At 33.1% G+C, this 22,037-nt stretch overlaps 3 protein-coding genes across 3 annotated transcripts; 2 read left to right on the top strand and 1 right to left on the bottom strand.

Annotated features, from left to right (window-relative positions):
• Nucleotides 1-11: 11 nt before the first annotated feature.
• Nucleotides 12-1,471, bottom strand: LOC114874471 (dehydrogenase/reductase SDR family member 4). The gene is made up of 5 exons (XM_029183762.2): nt 1,119-1,471; nt 852-1,029; nt 536-760; nt 342-476; nt 12-261 (listed from the first exon to the last, which is right to left on the bottom strand). The coding sequence occupies exons 1-5, from the start codon at nt 1,229-1,231 to the stop codon at nt 94-96; spliced, it is 819 nt and encodes a 272-aa protein (XP_029039595.1). The 5' UTR covers nt 1,232-1,471; the 3' UTR covers nt 12-93.
• Nucleotides 1,472-11,325: 9,854 nt separating this feature from the next.
• On the top strand, nt 11,326-14,410 carry LOC114880448 (glucose-6-phosphate isomerase). The gene is made up of 11 exons (XM_029196458.2): nt 11,326-11,535; nt 11,818-11,911; nt 12,042-12,233; nt 12,300-12,380; nt 12,489-12,704; nt 12,786-13,025; nt 13,093-13,273; nt 13,349-13,467; nt 13,536-13,764; nt 13,833-13,899; nt 13,979-14,410. Exons 1-11 carry the CDS (start codon nt 11,405-11,407, stop codon nt 14,100-14,102), a joined length of 1,674 nt encoding a protein of 557 aa, XP_029052291.1. The 5' UTR covers nt 11,326-11,404; the 3' UTR covers nt 14,103-14,410.
• Nucleotides 14,411-14,499: 89 nt separating this feature from the next.
• On the top strand, nt 14,500-17,339 carry LOC114880449 (dolichol kinase). Its single transcript, XM_029196459.2, has 7 exons — nt 14,500-14,811; nt 14,936-15,189; nt 15,325-15,545; nt 15,616-15,804; nt 15,874-16,083; nt 16,155-16,482; nt 16,559-17,339. Exons 1-7 carry the CDS (start codon nt 14,732-14,734, stop codon nt 16,690-16,692), a joined length of 1,416 nt encoding a protein of 471 aa, XP_029052292.2. The 5' UTR covers nt 14,500-14,731; the 3' UTR covers nt 16,693-17,339.
• Nucleotides 17,340-22,037: the final 4,698 nt, after the last annotated feature.

Here is a 22,037-nt window from a genome sequence, read left to right as displayed (position 1 = left end):
ACAACAATCAATAAAAAATATATATATAATGTTTTATTAACAATTTTTGAATACAATATTTGTAATATATCACAACAGCTTTATAAAACATATTCAAAGTCTGGAGTGCATTCCACCAGCAGCTACAATAGTTTCACCAGTAACATATGAAGCATCATCACTTGCTAAAAATGCAGCAACACCTGCTATTTCATTTGGTTCACCAAATCTTTGCATTGGTATCATTGATAAACTTGCTTCTCCTGCATCCCCTTCTACAATCTGTAAACAATGAACATATTATATGATATATGTTACTATATATTTATATATGATTCATAAAAATATTTATAAACACTTACTGCTTGCGAGAATTTAGTTTTTATTATACCAGGTGCTATGCAATTAACACGAATTCCTTCAGATGCAAGATCAGCAGCAGCTGCTTTAGTAATTCCTAATAATGTTGTTTTACTAACAGCATATGCTCCTAGTAACTAAAGAATAATATATATAATAATGCTATTGTAAAATAAAATGAAAAAAAATTACTTACACTAAATGGGGTATATGCACTTATTGAAGATACAATGATTATTGAAGGAGATTTACTCTTTCTTAAAAGTGGTAAAGATTCTTGCATTAAAAGATATGTACTTTTGACATTGACATCAAAGATTTTGTCCCATACTTCTTCTGGAGTATCAAGAACCGTTGAAACACTGGGATTTGTAGCTGCATTTGATACAAGAATATCTAAACCACCATATTCTTTTTCTACCTGTAATGATATGAATGAATCATTTGTTTTATTTTGATAAAAAGCAAAATTTATAAATATTAATCTATAGATACTTAAAGTTGATACTTGCATTTTCAAAAAGCTTTCCTCTATCTTCTTTTTTACCAACATGACATGTGGTACCAGAAACTTGTAATCCTTCAGATTTGAGTCGTTCTACTGCTTTCATCACATTTGATTCTTTACGACTGCTAATTACTACCTTGGCCCCTTCTTCAGCTAGACGTTTCGCTATTGAAAAACCAATACTGAACAAAAGTAAAAGATGAATTAAGTTTAAACATTACGCATAATTTGTTGCTCTTAATTATAAATCACATTGAATACGTTATTTTACCCTTGTGTTGATGCTGTTACAACTGCTACTTTTCCTTCCAATCGTTTAAGATTCATTTTTGATAAATTCTGGCTAAATTTTCGCACACTTTGATTTAAACAACTGTATATCATAATAGTAAATATATTTAAAGTATAAAATACAGATGGAATGAGCTCGATAAATAATTCGAAACCTGCTGGAGAAGTTACATTGATAAGCAATGATGTATCCACCGAACAAAAAAATTATATATGTATACATGTACGCAGAATAATCGTGACATTGCACATTTTTATCACGATGATAAAAATAATTGACATAAATTAACTTATTAATTTACTCTGTTTTCTGTGCATACAATTTAATATTCATGTATGAAGTATTCTTTATTTATTAGAATTACAATGTAACGATATATTAAAGTTCAGCAATCTGTAAATCATCCATTTTAGCATATACAAAAACCTATGGATTTTCATATAAGCATATTATATGTATATATTAAATTAATAATTCTATTTATTACATAATTATAAGTAAATAAAAGTTAAATTAAGATAGGTGTTGTCCTATTTCGACCAATCAGAATCGTCGTTCTCGGCGATGTGCGCAGGTCTGCCTAATTACGTCACTTCCTTCCACAACTTCGTTGTGAGTGCACGCGTTTATAACAAAGTGAGATTAAATCCTATTACAATATTATATTAAACGGTATATTAAATATCAGAAGTACGAAAAACAGAAGGCAAAGTTGAAGAAAAGTCAAGATTTATGTTTTTTTACATCAATTCCACGTGGTCTTCAGAAATGCTTAAGGTGAAATCTTTTTGCTCTTGTCGTGAATTCAGAATGAGACTGAATCTGAATTACTTTCCCTTTATATCAATAATTTCTTTAATATTATTACATTTTTTCATGTTTTTAATACATTTTTCTCATAATTTATTGTTATAAATTGCAATAATTGATTTCGTTATTTTTGACTATACTGCCAATATAGATACAAATTAAAATAATATATTCTTCATTTATTCTGTTTTTATCACGATAATTTATTAAATACCATTAATATCCTATTTTTTTCTACTTTCTTTCCTACATTTTCGTGTTTCAAGTTGAAAAAAAGGAATCTTGACTTTATTTCAACATGGCGTCGATAATTTTCAACGAACTTTTCCCTTATTTCGATGCAATCTCAAATTTGTATCAATGACTATGATTGGTCGTTTCATTATGGCGTCCTCTTATTTCGACCAATCAGATTCATCGTTGGAGGGTAAGGTGCGCGGAGTGTGGCGTAGTGCGTCATTCCTCTTCGAAGCTTCGTCCGTTTGCACGTGTCTGCAACAAGTGTTATTAAATTGTCTTCAAATATTGAATTAAATTGTGTTTCGAGTGTTAAAAGTAAAAGAAAAAGAAAGAATAGCCGAAGAGAAGTCCAGATTCTTGATTTATGTCATTAATTCCGCGTTTTCTCGAAAAATACGTGAGTTGAAAATTTTTGCTCTGGCCGCGAATTTACAATGAGATTAAAACAGCAGAATCCGAATTGTTTTCCCTTGCATATCGTTAATTTCCTTAACATTATTGAATGTTTTTAGTACTGTTTTTCATAATTTACTGTTTTAAATTGTGAAAATTCAATAATGTTCTTCTTTTGGCATCGTAATATTGTAAGATCTGTTCGGCATCGAACCTGCCGGTCCGAACGATTCCGAGCAGTACCGAGCGTTACCGATCGGTCTTCGTGGGGTAGGGAGGTCTCGCCATTTGGCTCGCGAACGTCGAGCTGATAAGACGTGTTCGGAACGTCATTCCATACCGGTCGTATATAGGTACGCATAGCTTACCTGTTTTTCATAAATTATAAAGTTCGATCGTTTGTTAATCATAATTATATTGCTGTTGTTTAAATTTTATTTACATAAATTTGTATTTCTTATTTGTTACAGATATTTGGTTGATATAGAAACAACGTCATGACACTTGATATTGGTTTGCAACAATTTCATAAAGAATTGGTAACATTTTGATTTATTGTAATCAATTGTTAATATTTATTATCACTTTTTTTGCTGAGTCGTTGTTAGTTGTAAGCATTTTTAATAATTAATTGATACCAAAGTCAAGGAAGGAAAGATTAAAGAAATTTCTTTTTATCGATTAACACAAAAGGGATCATTAATTTTTCATTTTATTAAATAATTTCGTGCAGTAATTTAATACATGTGTTTTAAATTAGAACAAAATTGAAACAATTTGTATTTTACTGCACACGATTGCTTCTCTTCTACAATTATTAATTTAATTTTCACTATTTTAAACAATTTGTTTTCGTTAAATCATAGTAATTATATTATAATATACAGTTTTCGGTGCAAGTTTCAATTGAAATAGAATCACGTTAATAAGTCACATGCTAATTAATTTTCGGACTTCATTTATTGAAAAGAATTTAGATAATTTATAAATCATGACGTAATACAATTTTCAACAATTTTTGGTATGCTTACAACCTTAACAACGGAAATCCTCTACTTTAATAGAATAGTCTGTTATCTTTATTACAAAATGATTTTCTATCGATGTAATATTCATTGAAATAATTATCAACAGTTATTTAAAACATTTCATTTCAATCTAGAATCAATATTCAGCTTCAACAACATTTGTGTTCATTGAAGATATTTTACGAACACAGATATTTTCATTTACAAGTCATTAATAAACATATAACAGTGTTTCCATAACGAATGCTCAATAGAAAGAATGTTGTTTTTGTACACATATTTCCACCCATCCCCAACCTCCTCGCTAATCTTTTCTTCCAGGAATTGTTGTGACCGCGCGCAAGGCGGTCGGTAGAGTCAGTGTTTGTACGAACATGTTTTGATTTTTTCAAGGGTGAACTGGCCCTGAATAGAGTTGCGTTTGTACAATTAGGAATCACGCGAAAGTAGAGTCAGTGTTTGATGCGTATTATAAAATATTTTCTAGAGCATCGCGGCTCTGATTTACCTTTTTCCATCGCGAAAGTAGAGTCTACAATTGTTCGCCGAAAATTATTCACGGTCGCGTTACTAGTACTTTATATCTTTATTTTTATTTTTAATTTTTTTTTTTTAATTGCTCGATATATCCGGTATTAGAGTCACGGCACCACTGAAGAGGAGTCTTGGGTGATGCTCCACAAGGAAAGAGTGTAAGTATCTTATTACTTTATTTAATAGCTTTTAATTAAAATAGAATAATTTACAATTTCAAAACTTGATAATTGAGAGTTTTTTTTAATTGCTAATACTTTATAAAATCGAAACTTATATATAATTTTATTAGTATTAAAACCGATAATTTGCAAAATTAACCGTAATTCTTTTCTCTTTTGTTACAGATGAATTTTTTGATTTAGCCGAGTCCCTGGATATCCTGATGATGGCTTTCTTCACGACTTCCGTCTTGGTACGTCACTTAATTGCTTTTTATTAAAATAGAGTGATTTACAATTTCAAAACTTGATAACTGAGAGTTTTTTTTAAATTGCTAATACTTTATAAAATCGAAACTTATATATAATTTTATTAGAATAAAAACCGATAATTTGCAAAATTAACCGTAATTCTTCTTTTTTTGTTACAGATGAATCTTCTCCTACAAGGCAGCCTCCTACCTGGTGTTGTCCATCCTCCTACTTGACTGTCGGAAGAAGAGTATATCTGCGAACGGTGAGTCGCATGTTTTATGGTCCCTCTAGTGCCCAATCATGTCGTAGGACGAATGGTCCGAATCGACACGGGTTACTAGTTGTATACGTAGTTAGCAAGCATAGTGACCATGGGTATGATTATACCCATGAGTAGTAACATTTTTATTGTTTCATTTCATTTAGTTTAGGCTAGGTCTTCTTGTACTCCGCATTTTAATATCATTTCAATTCCACATATTGCAATAGATATTTATGAAATATATGAGTATATGAATGCTCTTAAATGTTCTTAACTGTGGAATTAGAATATTTTAATACCGAAACAATTTTATTTAGTTTGTCTGTAATAGAGAAGTACTATCTGACTTAATTATTGCGATAGTTCAAAGCAATATAATATTGATAGTATTATGTAATATGTATACTAGATATACATATTAATGATGCTATTATATTGATTTAATTACATTTTGTACATTATAAATTCAAATATAATTTGAGAATCTTTTAAAATTTCATTCAATCAATAGCGAAGTTTAACTTATTTACACGTTCACGAAAAAATGAACAATTTATGTGCAAGAAGACAATTCGTGACGGGTAGATTTCCAAGTCAGAGTGACCTATTTCAACACATTTTGCGTATTCTTGAAAATTCACTCTGAGGAGGGAGTCGCCCGAGGATGTTTTATTAATTTTCACAATAAATTCTGTTTTCACTACAAAGAATATTGAATTAGAGACATTAAATTCTTTTTTATTAGAATTTTGCATTTCTTAAATTAGTGTTGCGAAAAATTTCCAGCGCGAGAGTAAATATGACGATGCACTGACTAGTATTCGGTGGGAATCCTTTTGGTTTTTAATCTCACTCCTATGTATTATTTAATTAATCAAATTAGTTACAAGGATTCCGCGGCCTGAGACCGTGAACACCATCTCATGGGAGACAAACCCATGCATTACTAGGCCTTTGCAGGCGCAGTTTTAGAATACGGAGCATATGCAAATATGTTACCATATTCTAAACTGTCGTCCTTTTGTCTATACTATGGGCGTCCGTCAATCTGACACCGTTGGATGCAACGTGTTGGACGGGCGGGTAGCGCTCTTAGCGAAGGGGTGCACTCTGTCCTGGCGTTACGACGTCCAGGCGGGGTGGGTGGTATGTAGCGTCTGGCGTAAGACTAGGGGGCGTGAGACCCTTCGTTGCCAGCTGATATTAGCAGTGCACCATGTTTGCGTCATAGTTGCTCTATTTTTTTTTTTTTTTCAGTATTTGTTCTTAAAGCTTTATATTTACAAAGTCGAGTCACTTTTATTAAAATCATGAAATATTAGCCCGTTAGATGTTTTATGTACTAATCATGTTTGTAGATCAGGATTTTCAGGTTTAACCCCTTCCGTGTTTATTGCCAAAGCCCATTCACGTGCCCAGGTGCTACTTGGATGGGTAGAGGCAATGGGCACGATGACCTAGTTCATAAGAATAATAATTAATAAGCGGCTGGCATTGTGTTAGTATATCGTGCACGACGTAATTTCCACATATGGTGTGTGTGTTTTTAGGCTGTGGGATTGCGTCGGTTTAATAACTTTTTCATTTACTTTTAATTTGAAATAATATTTTATTCAACAAGATGTACGATGAACGTATAAACCAAATACTATTGTTATCATTACTATTACCATGATTATTACCATTACTATGAAATATTCTATATCAAAGTAGTTAATTAAATTTTGTAATTATCATTATACGCAATGATTGCTAGCCTTGCCAGACGATTTCAGTGAAAAATGGTACGTACCGTAGAGTGTGATGTGAGATGAAACTCGGGTGACGGAGGCGTCCCGGGACGTTCTCTCTAGTGTAGGTTCTTGCGCCCGGGTGGAGTGTATGGGGGTCGTGGAATGAATTTTTGTGAGAATGTGATTTTGCCTTTTTTAAATATAGCGTTAGGTAGGTAGGTAGTAAACCTTCTGGTGTGTGTGGTAGATTGTAAGTAGGTAGGGCCGGGACAGGTTGTCACAGTCTCTTGGTCGGGTAGGCGCGATTTCGCCTGATCAACCTGTACCTGGAATATATTTGAAGAATTGACGATACGATCGATACGAATGGAGTATGCCGTTCGCCTTTGATCTATCTGTACAATTTTTCAAATTTTTGGCGACTTCATAAGTCGTCATACGCGATCGCGATGGCACGAAACGCACAAGTTCTGCTCGAGCACGGCACGTGTGCACGAACAACGACTTATATAAAGTCCTTTTTCGTCCACGTGTCAATTAGAGTTTCGCGATTTTTCTTTTTTGTTGATTGTTTTTTCTTTTGTTTTGCGAATTTGCAAGTCTCGAGCTTTAGATATAAGTTTCAGGTGGGTGGACCGCCCGAAGAAAGAAAAGGCTATATGCCGAAGCGCCCTGACAAACTGTCTTTCAAGAGGGGAACTACTAATGATTTTGCATCCTTTTGGAAAAAAGGATGGGAAATCATTATCGTTACTACTTTGTCACTGTGCTTGCCTGTAGTTGTAGTTTTGTAATTTCAGGAGAAGAGGGGGCCCGTGACCCCCATGATTTTGGGCAAATCGCGTTTTCAATTTAGTGTTGCGAATATTGATCACGGTTCAATTTAGTGTTGCGAATGAATATCGATCACGGTTCAATTTAATGTTATGTATGCATGATTATCGCGATTTTCATTTAGTGTTGCGAACTTTAAATATCGCGTTTCTTTCTTGCATTGCTTTAAAATAGAATTTAACTTTTCAATATTGATTGCTTTAAGATTTTTTAGAGTTTTGCTTTTTAATGTTCATTGCTTTAGTGTTGCGAGTAAAAGATTCACGGTTTGAGAATCCCCTTTTTTTGCATTTTAATTGCATGTCTGTTAAAGATAGCGTTGCGAATGACATTAGCGCGATTGTTTCCCAGTGTTGCGACTTATAAATACGCGATTGGTTTGCATTAGTTTATAGAGTTCCCTGCTAATTAGTGTTGCGGTACTGAATATTCGCGTTTTGCATTAGAGTTGCGATATATGATGAAATGCCCAAAAACGATCCAGTGGAGTTGCCATGGTCCATAAGGCAGCTATGGACCAGCTGCCGTGATACAGCCTTGGATTGGCTGTACCCCTTTTTTAGATTAGTGTTGCGTCTTACAAAATTCGGTATTTTTGACTGAGTAGTGTTGCGTTACAGTTCGCATTTTCTCTTTTTTCTTTTTTTCAGCTTAGCGTTGCGTATAATGGAGCAGCCTTCACGCGTACGCTTTTGTACATATTATATAATTAATGAAATTAGTGTTGCGAGTAAAAAATTCACGGTTTCAGAATCCCCCTTTTCTGCATTTTAATTGCATGTCTGTTAAAGATAGTGTTGCGAATGACATTAGCGCGATTGTTTCCCAGTGTTGCGACTTATAAATACGCGATTGATTTGCATTAGTTTATAGAGTTCCCTGCTAATTAGTGTTGCGGTAATGAATATTCGCGTTTTGCATTAGAAATGCCCAAAAACGATCCAGTGGAGTTGCCATGGTCCATAAGGCAGCTATGGACCAGCTGCCGTGGTACAGCCGTGGATTGGCTGTACCCCTTTTTTAGATTAGTGTTGCGTCTTACAAAATTCGGTAGATTTGAGTAGTGTTGCGTTACATTTCGCGTTTTTTCTTTTTCTCTTTTTTTCAGCTTAGCGTTGCGCATAATGGAGCAGCCTTCACGCGTACGCTTTTGTACATATTATATAATTAATAAAATTAGTGTTGTGAATGAATTCGCGATTGTTATTAAATTAGTGGAAGTAACTATGACTCACATTCGGTGGGAGTCCTTTTAAGGATTCCGCGGCCTGAGACCGTGAACACCATCTCATGGGAGACAAACCCATGCATTACTAGGCCTTTGCAGGCGCAGTTTTAGAATACGGAACATATGAAAATATGTTACCATATTCTAAACTGCAGTCCTTTTGTCTATACTATGAGCGTCCGTCAATCTGACACCGTTGGATGCAACGTGTTGGACGGGCGGGTAGCGCACTTAGCGAAGGGGTGCACTCTGTCCTGGCGTTACGACGTCCAGGCGGGGTGGGTGGTATGTAGCGTCTGGCGTAAGACTAGGGGGCGTGAGACCCTTCGTTGCCAGCCGGTGTTTTGTCATAGTTCAGAATGTTTGCAATTTTGAAATTAGTGTTGCGTGTGATTTCGGTTTGTTTTATAGGGTTTGCTTAGGGATTGCTCTTATGGGCAGTCAAACTTTTCTTTTCAGGTTCCCCTGTACCCTCCCTCCCACTGCTACGCCTCCATTTTTTCTTCTTTCCATTTTTTAATTTTGAAAATTTTGAGCATTCGGTTATTGGAAATACTGTTAAATAATATATGAATTTAATGTTTTCAGAATATTATTAGATACGATAAAGTTTTAAAGAGAACTTTATTCAAAGTTTTATTTAAAATGGAAATTCATTTTATTTTTTGATGATTGGTGATAATTTATTTCAAGGAATATTTGTTCATTCGAGATAACTTATTAAATTTTTATTTTACTTTATTTAAACAAATGTAGTGGATGATCGTTGTTGAAGTTGTTCAATTTTAATTTTTGATCGCGATGTTTAGTTTCAAGCTTACGGAAAAGCTAATTAAAGTAGTGTTCTTTTATAAATTTTTAAATTCTTTTCCTGTAAACTGAAGTCCAATCGCGATTTTGTTTTAGTTTTACTATTTACAACAAACTTGCACTATAAAGGTGTATTGAATAATATAATGCAATAAAGTTGGGTAGAGTCATGGTTGTACGTACATTGCAATAAAATACAATTATTTCAATTTAAAAATTGCATAGTATTTATCGATGAATGAACGAGTATTAAGTTTGATAAAATGAAATAATTAATGTTCCTAACTCAAATCATTTATTTAATGACATTATACGTTTCTAAATCTTTTTTTTCTTTATTTTGGTACTGAAATCCAATTGATTTTTCCTCTTTTCATTGGAAATGAGTTATTAACAACTACTCCAATTTTTGTAAAATTTTATTTGTACTAATGCCTCTTCTTTTCAGCCATTAAATGTTTTTTTGACTTTGTATGGATTCAATTAATAAGTTTCTGTTACAGAGAAGTACATTTATAGGAAGTATGAATTGATAATTTGAGCTGGAAGAAATTTGATATAAAATCTATGATCGAAAGATGGAATTCAGTGAATCTAATTAAGATGATGTGAAAACGATTGAAAAAGGAAGAACTGATTATTTTTGAAAATTGTCTAATTCTTTTTATTTTATTTCAGGAAGTGTCTTGATAAGGATAAGAAAACCAACAAATTTGTTATAGGTATTCATTTATATCCCTTTACATTTTTATATAGCCTGGTTGAAAATAAGTATATAATAAGTAGCCTTAAGCACTGCAGTGTTTAATTAGATTTAAGTTTTATATTTAAGTGTATTTTTAAGATGATTACGAGCGCTCGTTTAAGTAGGTATTCTTAGTATTTATACGTACGTATGACAAATATGCAATTGCATATTTATTAATTACAGATCTGTAATCAATATAAAAAAAAATGTAGTAGGATTAAAATGTAAGTAGACAAGTAGATAGGCAGGTAGTGAATAGAATAATGCTCCTTTTGCTGTTCGTTTGCACAACAATGAAAAGCGTTTTGCAAATGTGCATCAAGAGGATGATATTGTTAATTGTAAATAAAAATTTGCATAAATGGAGGGTGGATGGGATGAGGACAGGGCGGGTCTCCGCCCGCAGCAACCTCCTCGTGGTGAGACCTGGGCAATCGTTATTATTTGGTGGATAATTAATAAATGCATCATTATTTTTATGGTGCATTTATTAATTATGTAACAAATAATACGAGCGAATTGGCTGCGAGATTTGTCCTTTATTTTTCTATTTTATATTTGTTATATTTTTTCAGCAACTATGCCTTTGAAATTGCAAAGTATACCTCCAAGTGGTAATGGAGCTGTATAACTTATCGACACGCGTGACACAAATATCTGCGGTTCTTGCATTTGCTAAATCAGGTGCCGTTTATAGATTTCTATTCTTTTGCAAGAGTTGACCGCATGGTGCAGCACCAGTTGAACGCGGCAAGTAATACCCAGGGCACGAGCATTCTGTTCCTTTCTGTAAAAATAAAGTTTTGAGAATTTCTGCTTCCCCTGTAATGCTCCTTTCCCTAGGGAACCCTATGTTACTCAATACAGTTCATTCATGCTTTCCCAACGTCCATCTAACCACGAGAGCAGAAGAATTTCCCTAGGTTGTCTACAAGATTATTCTCTCCCTGAGTTCCATTACAACGACATGTATTACAAGCATTTTTATCTTTACCGTATAAAATTACGTAGCTATAGAAACATAATAAAGCACTTCAAAAAAAAAAAGTTCCTTAGTTATTGTTTTTATGAAAATGTTGATGATCGTTCGTTAATAACTGCATTGAAAACTAGCTTAAACGTAAATAGGTTGGCATGTCTTATAACGTAATATATATACGTAAGTCGTGCCACGGGGATCCGTATTTGGATTTTTGTAAGTTCGGACGCGGTTTTCTTGAATTAAAAAAATGAAAGCGAAAGTAGCATTGGCAACTGAGCTAGTATGGAACAAATTGCAGCAGTATTTCGACGCTAACGGATCGAAAATTAAAATACACGATCTCTTTCAGCAAAATCCTAAACGCTTTGAAAAATTCAAGTAAGTTTTCGTCAGTCCTTGACATATGACCTTGACTTGACCTTTTGAGGGCAATTCACTGACAACTAAATTTAAATTTCTGCAATAATATGTTTCTTTAGCTATATTTATTTATAAGATTCAAATAAATAGTTCTTTTTACTGTTTGTTGAAATACTTATTTTTTTCTTAAAATAGCTTACATCATCTAACTTTATATTTTTCTTTGAGACTTGTTATTCGGTTTTTTTTTCATATGTTATTATGCAGCACAATGTCATTGATCATATAATTTTTAATTAGTCTAGAAATTCCTACTCCTGAGGATGGTCCAATCTTACTTGATTATTCCAAAAATCGTCTTACAGAAGAAGCATTTCAGTTATTATTGGAATTGGTATATATTATAATATTATATAAGTTTTTAGATTATATTAAGTTTCTACTTCTCCAATTATGTTTGAATATTATACATTTTTCATAGCGATAATTACTTCTTATAACTAATATAATTTATTAACTTAAAGGCAAAAGCACGTGAAATAGAAAATGCAAGAGATGCTATGTTCAAGGGAGAAAAGATTAATTTTACTGAGAACAGAGCAGTTTTACATGTTGCTTTACGTAACAGAAATAATAAGCCAATATTGGTTGATAATAAGGATGTAATGCCAGATGTAAATGCTGTGCTAGAGCACATGAAACAATTTACCAATGAGGTAAAAGTTTAAATGCTATACATTCTTAATTTATGGGATTAACTGCATATTCTTTATTCCACATAGGTTCTTTCAAAAAAGTGGAAAGGTTTTACTGGTAAACCAATTGAGGATGTTGTTAACATAGGAATAGGTGGTTCAGATTTGGTATGTAATATAAATATAATGATACATTTTTTAATAATTTGTATTTGATATGTGTGTGCACGCACGCGCGTGTATACTACATAATACACATATACTGTATGTATGTAGGGACCACTGATGGTGACTGAAGCATTGAAAGCATATCATATTGGACCTCGCGTTCATTTTGTCAGTAACATAGATGGAACTCATATAGCTGAGACTCTAAAAAAATTGAATCCAGAAACAACTCTTTTCATAGTAGCATCAAAGACATTTACCACTCAGGAAACAATCACAAATGCTACTTCTGCTAAACTATGGCTTTTAAATGCCTTGAAAAATGTAAGCAAACATTAGAAGCACATAATTTCTGTATGTACATAAGTAGTGTAAGTATTTTATTGTAAAATTTACATTTCATAGGATGCAGCTGTTGCATCTCATTTTGTTGCATTATCTACCAATACGCAAAAAGTGAAAGAGTTTGGTATTGATGAGAAAAACATGTTTGGATTTTGGGATTGGGTTGGAGGACGTTATTCGTTATGGTCGGCTATCGGTTTATCAATTTGCTTAGCCATTGGATTTGCAAATTTCGAAAATTTATTGAGCGGAGCACATTTTATGGATCAACATTTTTGTAGTGCTCCATTGGAAAAAAATGCAAGTATATCTTGAAATAAAATAAATGGGTTTATTATAATATATTTAATAGAACGTTATTTTACAGGCACCAGTTATATTAGCCTTACTTGGTATATGGTATCATAATTTCCATAAGGCCGAAACACATGCATTATTACCTTATGATCAATACTTGCATAGATTTGCTGCTTATTTCCAACAGGGAGATATGGAGAGTAATGGAAAATATGTTACACGAGCCGGCACTGTTGTAAATTATTCTACAGGTATTTTAAATATTGTGTGATAGTTATAAGGAAATGCGAGTTTTAAAATTTAATACTTACAAAATTATACTTAAGGTCCAATTGTGTGGGGAGAACCAGGTACTAATGGACAACATGCATTTTATCAATTACTGCACCAAGGTACTAGACTTGTACCTGCTGACTTTATAATTCCAGTAAAATCGCATAATCAGGTATTACTGAAATTCACTGTTTCCGTTTTTAATATTGGGACAAATAATAATGCATGGAAATATTACAGGTTCAAGGAACTCTTCATCATAAAATATTACTTGCGAACTGTTTCGCACAAACCGAGGCTTTAATGAAAGGTAAAAATGAGAATGAAGCTAAAACTGAATTGCAGAAAGCAGGAATGAGTCCCGAACAAGTGCAATTATTATTGCCGCATAAGATGTTTGAAGGAAATAGACCATCTAACACCATTCTTGTTAAACAAATAACACCTTTCACTCTTGGAGCTTTAATAGGTAAATTTAATGTACTGTGATATACTTATACTAGAATGTTATTCAAAGAAATAATTTGATTTTTAAAGCGATGTACGAGCATAAAATCTTTGTACAAGGAATTATATGGGATATCAATTCATTTGATCAATGGGGGTAAGTAGTAATTTGATTTTTGTACACAAATTTTCTTCATGTGAACAGTTATTAAATTTATTAAGTTTTATCTGAATAGCGTTGAATTAGGCAAGCAATTAGCAAAAGCAATTGAACCTGAATTGGAGGGTGATGGACCAGTTACAACCCATGATTCGTCGACAAACGGATTGATCTCGTTTGTCAAAACTCATCGAAATTAAAGTATACAAGTTACTGCTGGGGTACAATTTAATAGTTATAAATTATCTCAGTTATTGAAATAAAGATCATAAAGAAAATGTTCGTATTTATGAAGGTAACTATTTAATGTTGTAGTTGGTGATTGTTCGGTATGGTTTTTATTCATTTCGATCGTAGTTTAACTATTAAATTAGCACAAATGCATTGTAAACAATTAAATGTCATAATATATCATTATTATATGCAACGATAGCCTACTGTTTTGTGTTTCTAATGTTTATTAGTTTGTTATTTTTATAAACGTTGAATAAATATTATTATATCGATACTTTCATTTATTTGTCGTGAAAAATTTAACATATGGTATCGTAACTATAAAGTGGTTATTCAATACAAATGTATTAATTTTAAAATGAGGATACATTTTGTATTGAAAAATAATAAGAATTACATAATAAAAATTAAGTCTATTGTACTTTAAGCAATTTCAGCATCTATTATGTATTGTATAATGTGTAAGAGGAAAAAGATATGCAAGAGGAAATAGTGTGACCTCTCCAGTGAGTAAAGCATACTGTTCATGTTAGAAGTGTGGGGGTGTGGTTGCTCATTTATATAGAAACGTATGTATAGTCGTACTGGATAAACAATGGAAACTTTCACAAAAAAATATTTGCATCTCGAAGAAAAAATATTACAAAGCCTGAAAAATAATGGCATAGAATGTCGGTACGTTGTTGTTATTCATATAAATTCGATGTGAATGTAACATAACGATGTGACTTAACCTCGCAATGTATCCTAATGGTTATTTTCAATAAAATGTATTAAATGGTATTCAAAATATTTTCAGGGCAAAAGCTAACAGTGGATTATGGCTTGGAACCTTAGTAGGTTTAAGCGCATTTTTAACTATATTAAAGGAAGATAATAGCTATTCTGAAATATGCCTCATTGTAGGCCTCACAGGAATTGGTCTTGTTATTAGTTCTATATGTTTATACATAAAATTATCAACAAAAATGGTTACAGTTAGAGATTTTCAAGTCATATATTTTTTACCAGCTATAGTAACATCAATGTTATATCTTCTAATAGCAAATAAAGGTATATCAATTTATAGATTATTATTTTATGTAAATGTATTTTTGAATTTATTTAATTTTTATCATATGAAAACACAGATATACATGTGATTTTAATTAAAATTATATTTCTTCATTTATTGATAAATAAGAACAGGATTACTGGTGAGTGTGATATGGGGCTTAGGTGCAGGAAGCTTAGGTACATGGGGAGTTCTTCAATTGATGTCCATGTTTCCTCGTTGTTTCACAATTGGAGAAGCAACAGCAACTATGCATGGTTGTATCTTATTTCTAATGTCTGCTGTAACAAACTTGCCATTAAGATACCATCTACCTCCTATTCATGATGATGATATTGTTACAGTTATATTACAGGTATTTTATTAGAAGTTTATCAGAAATCATGGAATCACATATAATTAATAATTTATTGATACATTTTTAGGTTGCAATGTTATATGTCATGGCAATTTGTTTAATATCTAGTTGCCTTCCAATGTTTCAATCAACTATAAACTTTTACATAATGACAATCACTCTTTTATTGATTGTAGTTTTACCAGTAATGCATATTATATTGGATCAAAATCCTATAGTTTGGATGTTTTATTTTATTTTTAATAAAACAAGCAAGGTACATACTGATTATAATTTATAATATTTATAAACACAAAACTGTTTTTAATAACTATGAATGTTACAGATTATTTTAATTGGATATTGGGCTGTATGTTTATTGCTAGGTGTGGCTGTTGTTGCATATCAGATATTATTGAACAATCAAGCAACAACTTCAATCAGAAAAATGTTTCACTTATTAGCAGTACTTGTATATGTACCTGGTTTAATTTATGAACATATATTACTGTATTTTGCTAGTGGAGTTGTTATGGGATTATTTCTATTTCTTGAGGTATATTAATTTTTTATTTATTTAAAACCGAACTAACAAGTATAGGTGAATTGATAATTTTTTACTTTTAGTTACTAAGATACTTAAGAATACCACCCCTTGGAGAAATATTACAGCAAGGATTCTCTGTGTTTGCTGATGAGAAAGATCATTTAATTTCTTTGACACCTTTATACTTATTCTGTGGTTTATCTTTCCCACTTTGGATGCCTACCAGTAATCTCCCTTTGTTAGTTTTGCTCAGTGGCATTTTATCAGTTGGAATAGGTGATACTGCTGCCAGTTTCGTTGGTTACAAATGGGGTACCCACAAGTGGAGGAATTCAGACAAGTCTATTGAAGGCACAATTGCTTGTATTCTTAGTCAGGTTGGATTCATATGTTTATTAGCGTTTATGGGTACGTATAAATTAAATGGTAAATAATAATATCAAAGGAAATTGATAAGAAAGTGAATAATATTTTTTTTAAATAGGCTACATAGATAGTGGTTGGTTACTTTTGAGAAGCCTGTGGTCAAGCGTCGTTTTGTCATTAATTGAAGCACAAACAAATCAAGTTGATAATTTAGCATTACCTTTACTAATGTACGCGTGCCTGATGGTTTAGGTGTGTAGTAAGTACAAATGACAAAGCGCACAATAAATAGTAGTAACTGTTTTCGGAATAATATTACAATTTTGTTTATTTAATGTGATATTAAATCAAAATTGTAATATTATTACATTAGATTCATATTTTTATTCGCTTCTGTATATTTAAAAGATCAGTATGTACTTCGTTTGATGTACATACTATGCCTTCCTCGAAATGTTGTAACAAATTAGTTTATTATAAACAAATCAGTTACTAGTCAAAAAAAGAAAAAAAAGAAATTGGAGAATTCTTGGCAGGTCTTGTTACTTTATTACTGTATATTTGCATATTCTTATTTTATTTAAGAATGTTATGTTTCAAATGGGAAATAGTTCTTGTTCGTGTATACCACTGTTGTTAAGTGTTAAGTATATATGAATATTTATTCAAGTCTATTTAAACAACAGAATTATATGACAACATTAATGATGTCAATTTATATTTGTACACTTAAGTGTTTTGAAAAGTGTGTATATTTATATTGTTATGTCGATTTACATAACTTTGATATTCTGTAACGCCCAATTTACTCATTCCTATCAACGCATTTGTCTATTCCAATCGGAAGAATTTGTAAATGAAATTTACTTTTATTAATAAAGTATTTTTATAATTGTGTATATATTTCTTGTGTTCGATCCCTTTTTAATTACTAATCTAATATTAAAACTTTCAATATTTTCAGAAGCAGAGGATCATCATCTTAGGAGAGATCTGAAATATCGACGTCGTCCAAAACCTAATTTTTTGAAGCTGATTTATGGCGCACTCTATGATGATTTCAAGTACTATGCTGAGTTAAATGATCATTCACCAAGCTACATACTGCCAGTAAGTAAGTACATGATAGATAAATGTAGAACACTGACATTATTCGCAGCACCGACATCGATCTCCCCTGTAACTGCTTCCGGCAATACATGGACGTATTGTAATTACCTCATCGGTATTGTTTCGAAAATTGTAATTATGTTTTATTGTTTAATTTTATTATACTTTTATTGCTTCGTTTTCCTTACTGCACACCATTCAAATCAACCTCGAGGATTTTCCGTGTTTATCATGCATCTGTTGCACTCGTTGCATTCCAGTTAAACACAAAAGCGTATCGTCTTTTTCGAAATATCTTGCTCTCGTAATTTCTACGGTACAAAAGGCATCGTATTTCACACTGGTTGCAGTAAAGCGGAAAACAGGCAAGGATATGAAAAAGTTCTTGCAGAGATTCGAGTCATTGGAAAATGGCAGCCTGTTGGAGCTGAAAGAATTACACCCTTTTGTCGTGGCGAACATTTTTCCTTGATAATACTGATATCGGCCTTTCTATAAAGAACTACTCCTTTTAGGATATTAATCGTTACACGTGAAACAGATGTTAGCTTCATCCGGATCAATAACTGTGGAAGAAAATTGAAGGATATAAAAGATAAGAAATTGATAAGATTTCTTTTAATAATTTCACTGGAAATTAAAAAAAGGAAAATTGCCAGAGCGTAGAAACATCCTTGCGTCTAGGACTTTCGAAAATTCCCAGAAATTACATAATTCCCTTATCTGCTCTCTATTTGCGCAAATACTTCATGCTCGGAATAGGAAAAACGCACGAGGCTGAACATCATGTGACTGATGTACGTTCAAGCGAGACCGAGTTCTTTATATACATTTCCTAAAACGTACACGAAAAAGCATCGTGCACGAACGCTAGCTTTTCCTTGCTCTTGTCGTTAGCAACAAACCAGCTGTATATATCCTTATAAATTATTCAACGTGTTACAAATTATTACGTAAAGAAACGACTATGTATAGAAATTTTCTATGAAGAATTATTATTCTTTTTCGAACGTCGCGTTGTTGCTAAATTATTTCACCGAAATGGGAAGCGTCGAATGATTAGCGGAGAGACGTTGCCCCCGGAATTCGAATTGAATAAATCGCTGTCACGCTCGAGGAAACCTTTTCGTACAACGTACTCGAAAGAGGTACAGAAAGGTTTCATTCTCCGTTTCCTCGTGCAATCCCCTTAACGCGAGTGGATCGAACTCGGTGCATGCTCGAGCTACTCGTGAGATCGCATCTCTTCGCGTGATATCACTATAATGTCATACGTCGTAACAATAGCGGTACAGTATGGCCCGAGACTTACCTGTCACGCTACACGTGTATCAATGCACAGGGTGTCCAGAAATAATTAGTAAATCATGTTTTAAATTATTATTCGAAGTGGAATACGAATGTACCACAAAGATCATTAGTGAACACTAAGATTCTGTAGCTCTCACAGTTCACATGTATTAACTTTTAATCAGACAACTGGGTTGACACAACCACGAAGAAATTCGAAGGTTGTTCTTTTTTAATACCTTGTCTCAATGTACAAGGCATACGGTCTTTCTCAATAATTATTTTCTTGATGCTCGACGAGCGAAGCGTGTCGTAAACCTTGCAGCGAATTTTCATCATACGAGCGCATCAAGTGTGAATGTACAGTGTTGTCTAAAAGTTTTCGAGGACATGGTACATTTCCAATCGTGTCAATTTTATCTTCTTCGATTCTTCTACCGTGTTTATAGAAGCGTTAATTTTCTTTGTTTTCCATTTAATGAAATTGAGCAAATTGATTTGGAAATTTTTATCGTTTATTCGATAAATTGAATAAATTGATAGTTTTGAACAGCAATGTACATTGTTCATGAGCGTTAAATGACTTGCACAAATACAACTCAGAGGCTAGTGCACAAATTAGGAGAAAATTCTTCGAGATTTCGCAACCCTAATTGCTCAATTTTGAACTTTGACGTCAGACTACCTTCGCGGCAATTGACATGAACGCTCTGAGAGTTGACTGTCAGAGAAAAAATTCGATATTCGAGACTCTTGGCTTTGAAATATTCACAGGCTAATCAAACTGAAAATTGGCATGATATAATTACAATAGACATTAGAAGAAACTGGTAGCAAAAAGTTGAGAATTAATAGACTTCATTAAGTAGAAATCTAATTAAGTGATAAATCGATGAGTGTTTCATTAAAATAGGTAAAAGAAATGAATTAATGAAACTTGACCGCGTGTTGATAAATTGCAAGTGAAGAGGAGGATGAAAAATGAGAATGAAACAAAGAAAAAAAAAGAAAAAAAGATGAATCGTGCAAAAATTGAGTCACAGGCATGGATTCTCAGCAAGTTAACACGTAACCTACTGGTCACAAATGAAATATGTAGAAATTGGCAAATATTTTTATGGCGTGTCTGTTGAAAACACGGATATTGGATCATCAGGATAATATCAATGGCAATAACGAAAGGTGATTCACGTTTAATCGACGATGTACACGTGGACGAATCATTGAATTTCGTGGCACTCCTCACGTGGACCAATTCCAAGTGTTGGCTATTGATGCTAGAGAACCTGCGTCATATCGTTTGCGTAATTAGCAAAAATTCTCGAGTGCAATTTTAAATGACGCGCAATATGCATGCGAATGAGGAAAAGAAAAAAAAAAATTGAACCGATCGAATCTCGCAAAGTTCCGTTTCGAAATTAATTCCAATCGATGAATAGATGATGTGGCACAATCGTTTGCAACGTCATTGTTTCCCCGTACTGAATAATTATAATAACAATGCCTCGTCGACAAAAGTGGCCTCCTCGTCAATGTTCCTATCCAATTTGCGGCTAATTTTATGGACAAAAGAATATTCAGAAATAGTCGCGCGTGTTACACGGCGCGTTATATAAATAACCTTGTTATTGGAAGGGACGCTTCGTTTTAAATTACACAGGGGCTGAAATGAAGTAACGGGCCCAGTGATTGGACCGGCCCAGTTGCTGGACACTTTCCTCGCATCTAATTGGTCGGTCATTAGGACTGTCCAAGCCCTTATGTACCGCTACCGAGCTCGTTACCTTCCAGCGTGCACGAAGGGTTGAGGAACACAGGGGCACTCGAGTATCCGAAAATTTGGGTCGGTCTCAGGTAGCCGTCAATTAAATATTAATTATGGATCAATTATTTCATCGAATAAACTTATTTTTCCAATACTTTATTCAGGAAGTTTGTTACAAAACAATATTAAAATTCAAAAGTAGATCACTTATAATTTTTTAGAAGCAGAATAATTTATGTGCTAATATTCTAAGAATACACATTGGAATAAAATTCAAAAGAAGCCATAAAAAATTCTGCTGATACACGAAACAGAAGTTCAAGCTAAATCTATTCCTGAGCTCTGTTAATTTGTTACATTTCCTTTTATATCAATTTCGATTCGCATGAATGCTCTTTCGGTACATCGTCGGAACTTATTGAAATTACAGCGAATTAATGTGCAGATTCTTCAGAAAAATCGGATCAAGGCTAATCACTTGGAGAGCTTCATTCTGCAATTGGAAAAGCACTTTTTCGCTGACGCGGACGCGTTATCTCATCGGAGAGTTTTCTCGTTTTTCTGATAACGCAACGATACAATAAAGAAATTGAGAATACTATTAATTTTGAAGTATGCGAACGTTCAGGGGGTGGAACGCGAATAGCTTGGATTGTTGAGATGTTTCGTAGCTGATAGTTTGTTGGCAGATTACGAGGATGGTACGAAGTCTCGAGGATCCCAGATTCAAATTCGATATTCGAAATATTCGCACGTGGCTAGGTTCTCACGCCTACGCTCCATCTTCTCTACTTTAACAGTTTCTCCGTTGTCAGAACTCGGCCAGGCTTGCCATTTATTTCGGTACCCACTTTATCCAAACTTATGTCACAATCGTGCCGAGACAGGGTATTTTGGATGAAATCTACCCGACAAGAGAAATTAGAAGTGCCGTATTGAAAATTTTCCTCGTCGCCCCCGCGACGAATCTAGTCGTCCAATTATTTTTGGAATTTCAGAATTCCGAAATTCCAGACCAGGGAGAGCCTGGCTCCCCCCAGGAACTTAGGTCGCACCCCTCGCTATTCCAAAATTCCATTTCTGACTTTAAAATACCTGTACTCTAAGTTACGATATTGCTTATTTTACGTTCTGTCGACACCTGTTTATATTCCCATTGAAATAAATAATCTCTGACACAGAATGACTCAAGACAAATAAATTTGAAGAAGGATTGAATAATTATTTTCTTAGATCGTTTTTTCCCCAATTTTCAGATCCTTTAGAAATGTAAATAAATATTCAATGTTCTGAAATAAGAATGATCCATAAAATCGGGGCTTTTCAGCGATTTTTGCACAATTTTTTGAAATAGTTTTTTCTATTTTTTGTTTTCTTCTGTTTTATTATCAGTGAATTTATTATCATCTTTAATCCAGTTTTTCTGGTATCG

This window comes from Osmia bicornis, chromosome 6 (genome assembly GCF_907164935.1).
Source record: "Osmia bicornis bicornis chromosome 6, iOsmBic2.1, whole genome shotgun sequence".
Taxonomy (NCBI): domain Eukaryota; kingdom Metazoa; phylum Arthropoda; class Insecta; order Hymenoptera; family Megachilidae; genus Osmia; species Osmia bicornis.
Note: the sequence above shows the minus strand (reverse complement) of the source record. Positions and strands in the feature narration are given on the sequence as shown.

Bases quoted from the DNA above. Each gene is read 5' to 3' on its own strand.
- LOC114874471 (XM_029183762.2), bottom strand. From the start codon at position 1,231: ATGATATACAGTTGTTTAAATCAAAGTGTGCGAAAATTTAGCCAGAAT. The intron at 761-851 runs GCAAGTATCAAC...ATATCATTACAG, and splicing joins GAGGAAAGCTTTTTGAAAAT to GTAGAAAAAGAATATGGTGG. The intron at 262-341 runs GTAAGTGTTTAT...CATTGTTTACAG, and splicing joins AAACTAAATTCTCGCAAGCA to ATTGTAGAAGGGGATGCAGG.
- LOC114880448 (XM_029196458.2), top strand. From the start codon at position 11,405: ATGAAAGCGAAAGTAGCATTGGCAACTGAGCTAGTATGGAACAAATTG. The intron at 13,026-13,092 runs GCAAGTATATCT...GTTATTTTACAG, and splicing joins GTGCTCCATTGGAAAAAAAT to GCACCAGTTATATTAGCCTT. The intron at 13,900-13,978 runs GTAAGTAGTAAT...TTATCTGAATAG, and splicing joins AATTCATTTGATCAATGGGG to CGTTGAATTAGGCAAGCAAT.
- LOC114880449 (XM_029196459.2), top strand. From the start codon at position 14,732: ATGGAAACTTTCACAAAAAAATATTTGCATCTCGAAGAAAAAATATTA. The intron at 15,190-15,324 runs GTATATCAATTT...AAATAAGAACAG, and splicing joins TCTTCTAATAGCAAATAAAG to GATTACTGGTGAGTGTGATA. The intron at 15,805-15,873 runs GTACATACTGAT...TGAATGTTACAG, and splicing joins TTTTTAATAAAACAAGCAAG to ATTATTTTAATTGGATATTG.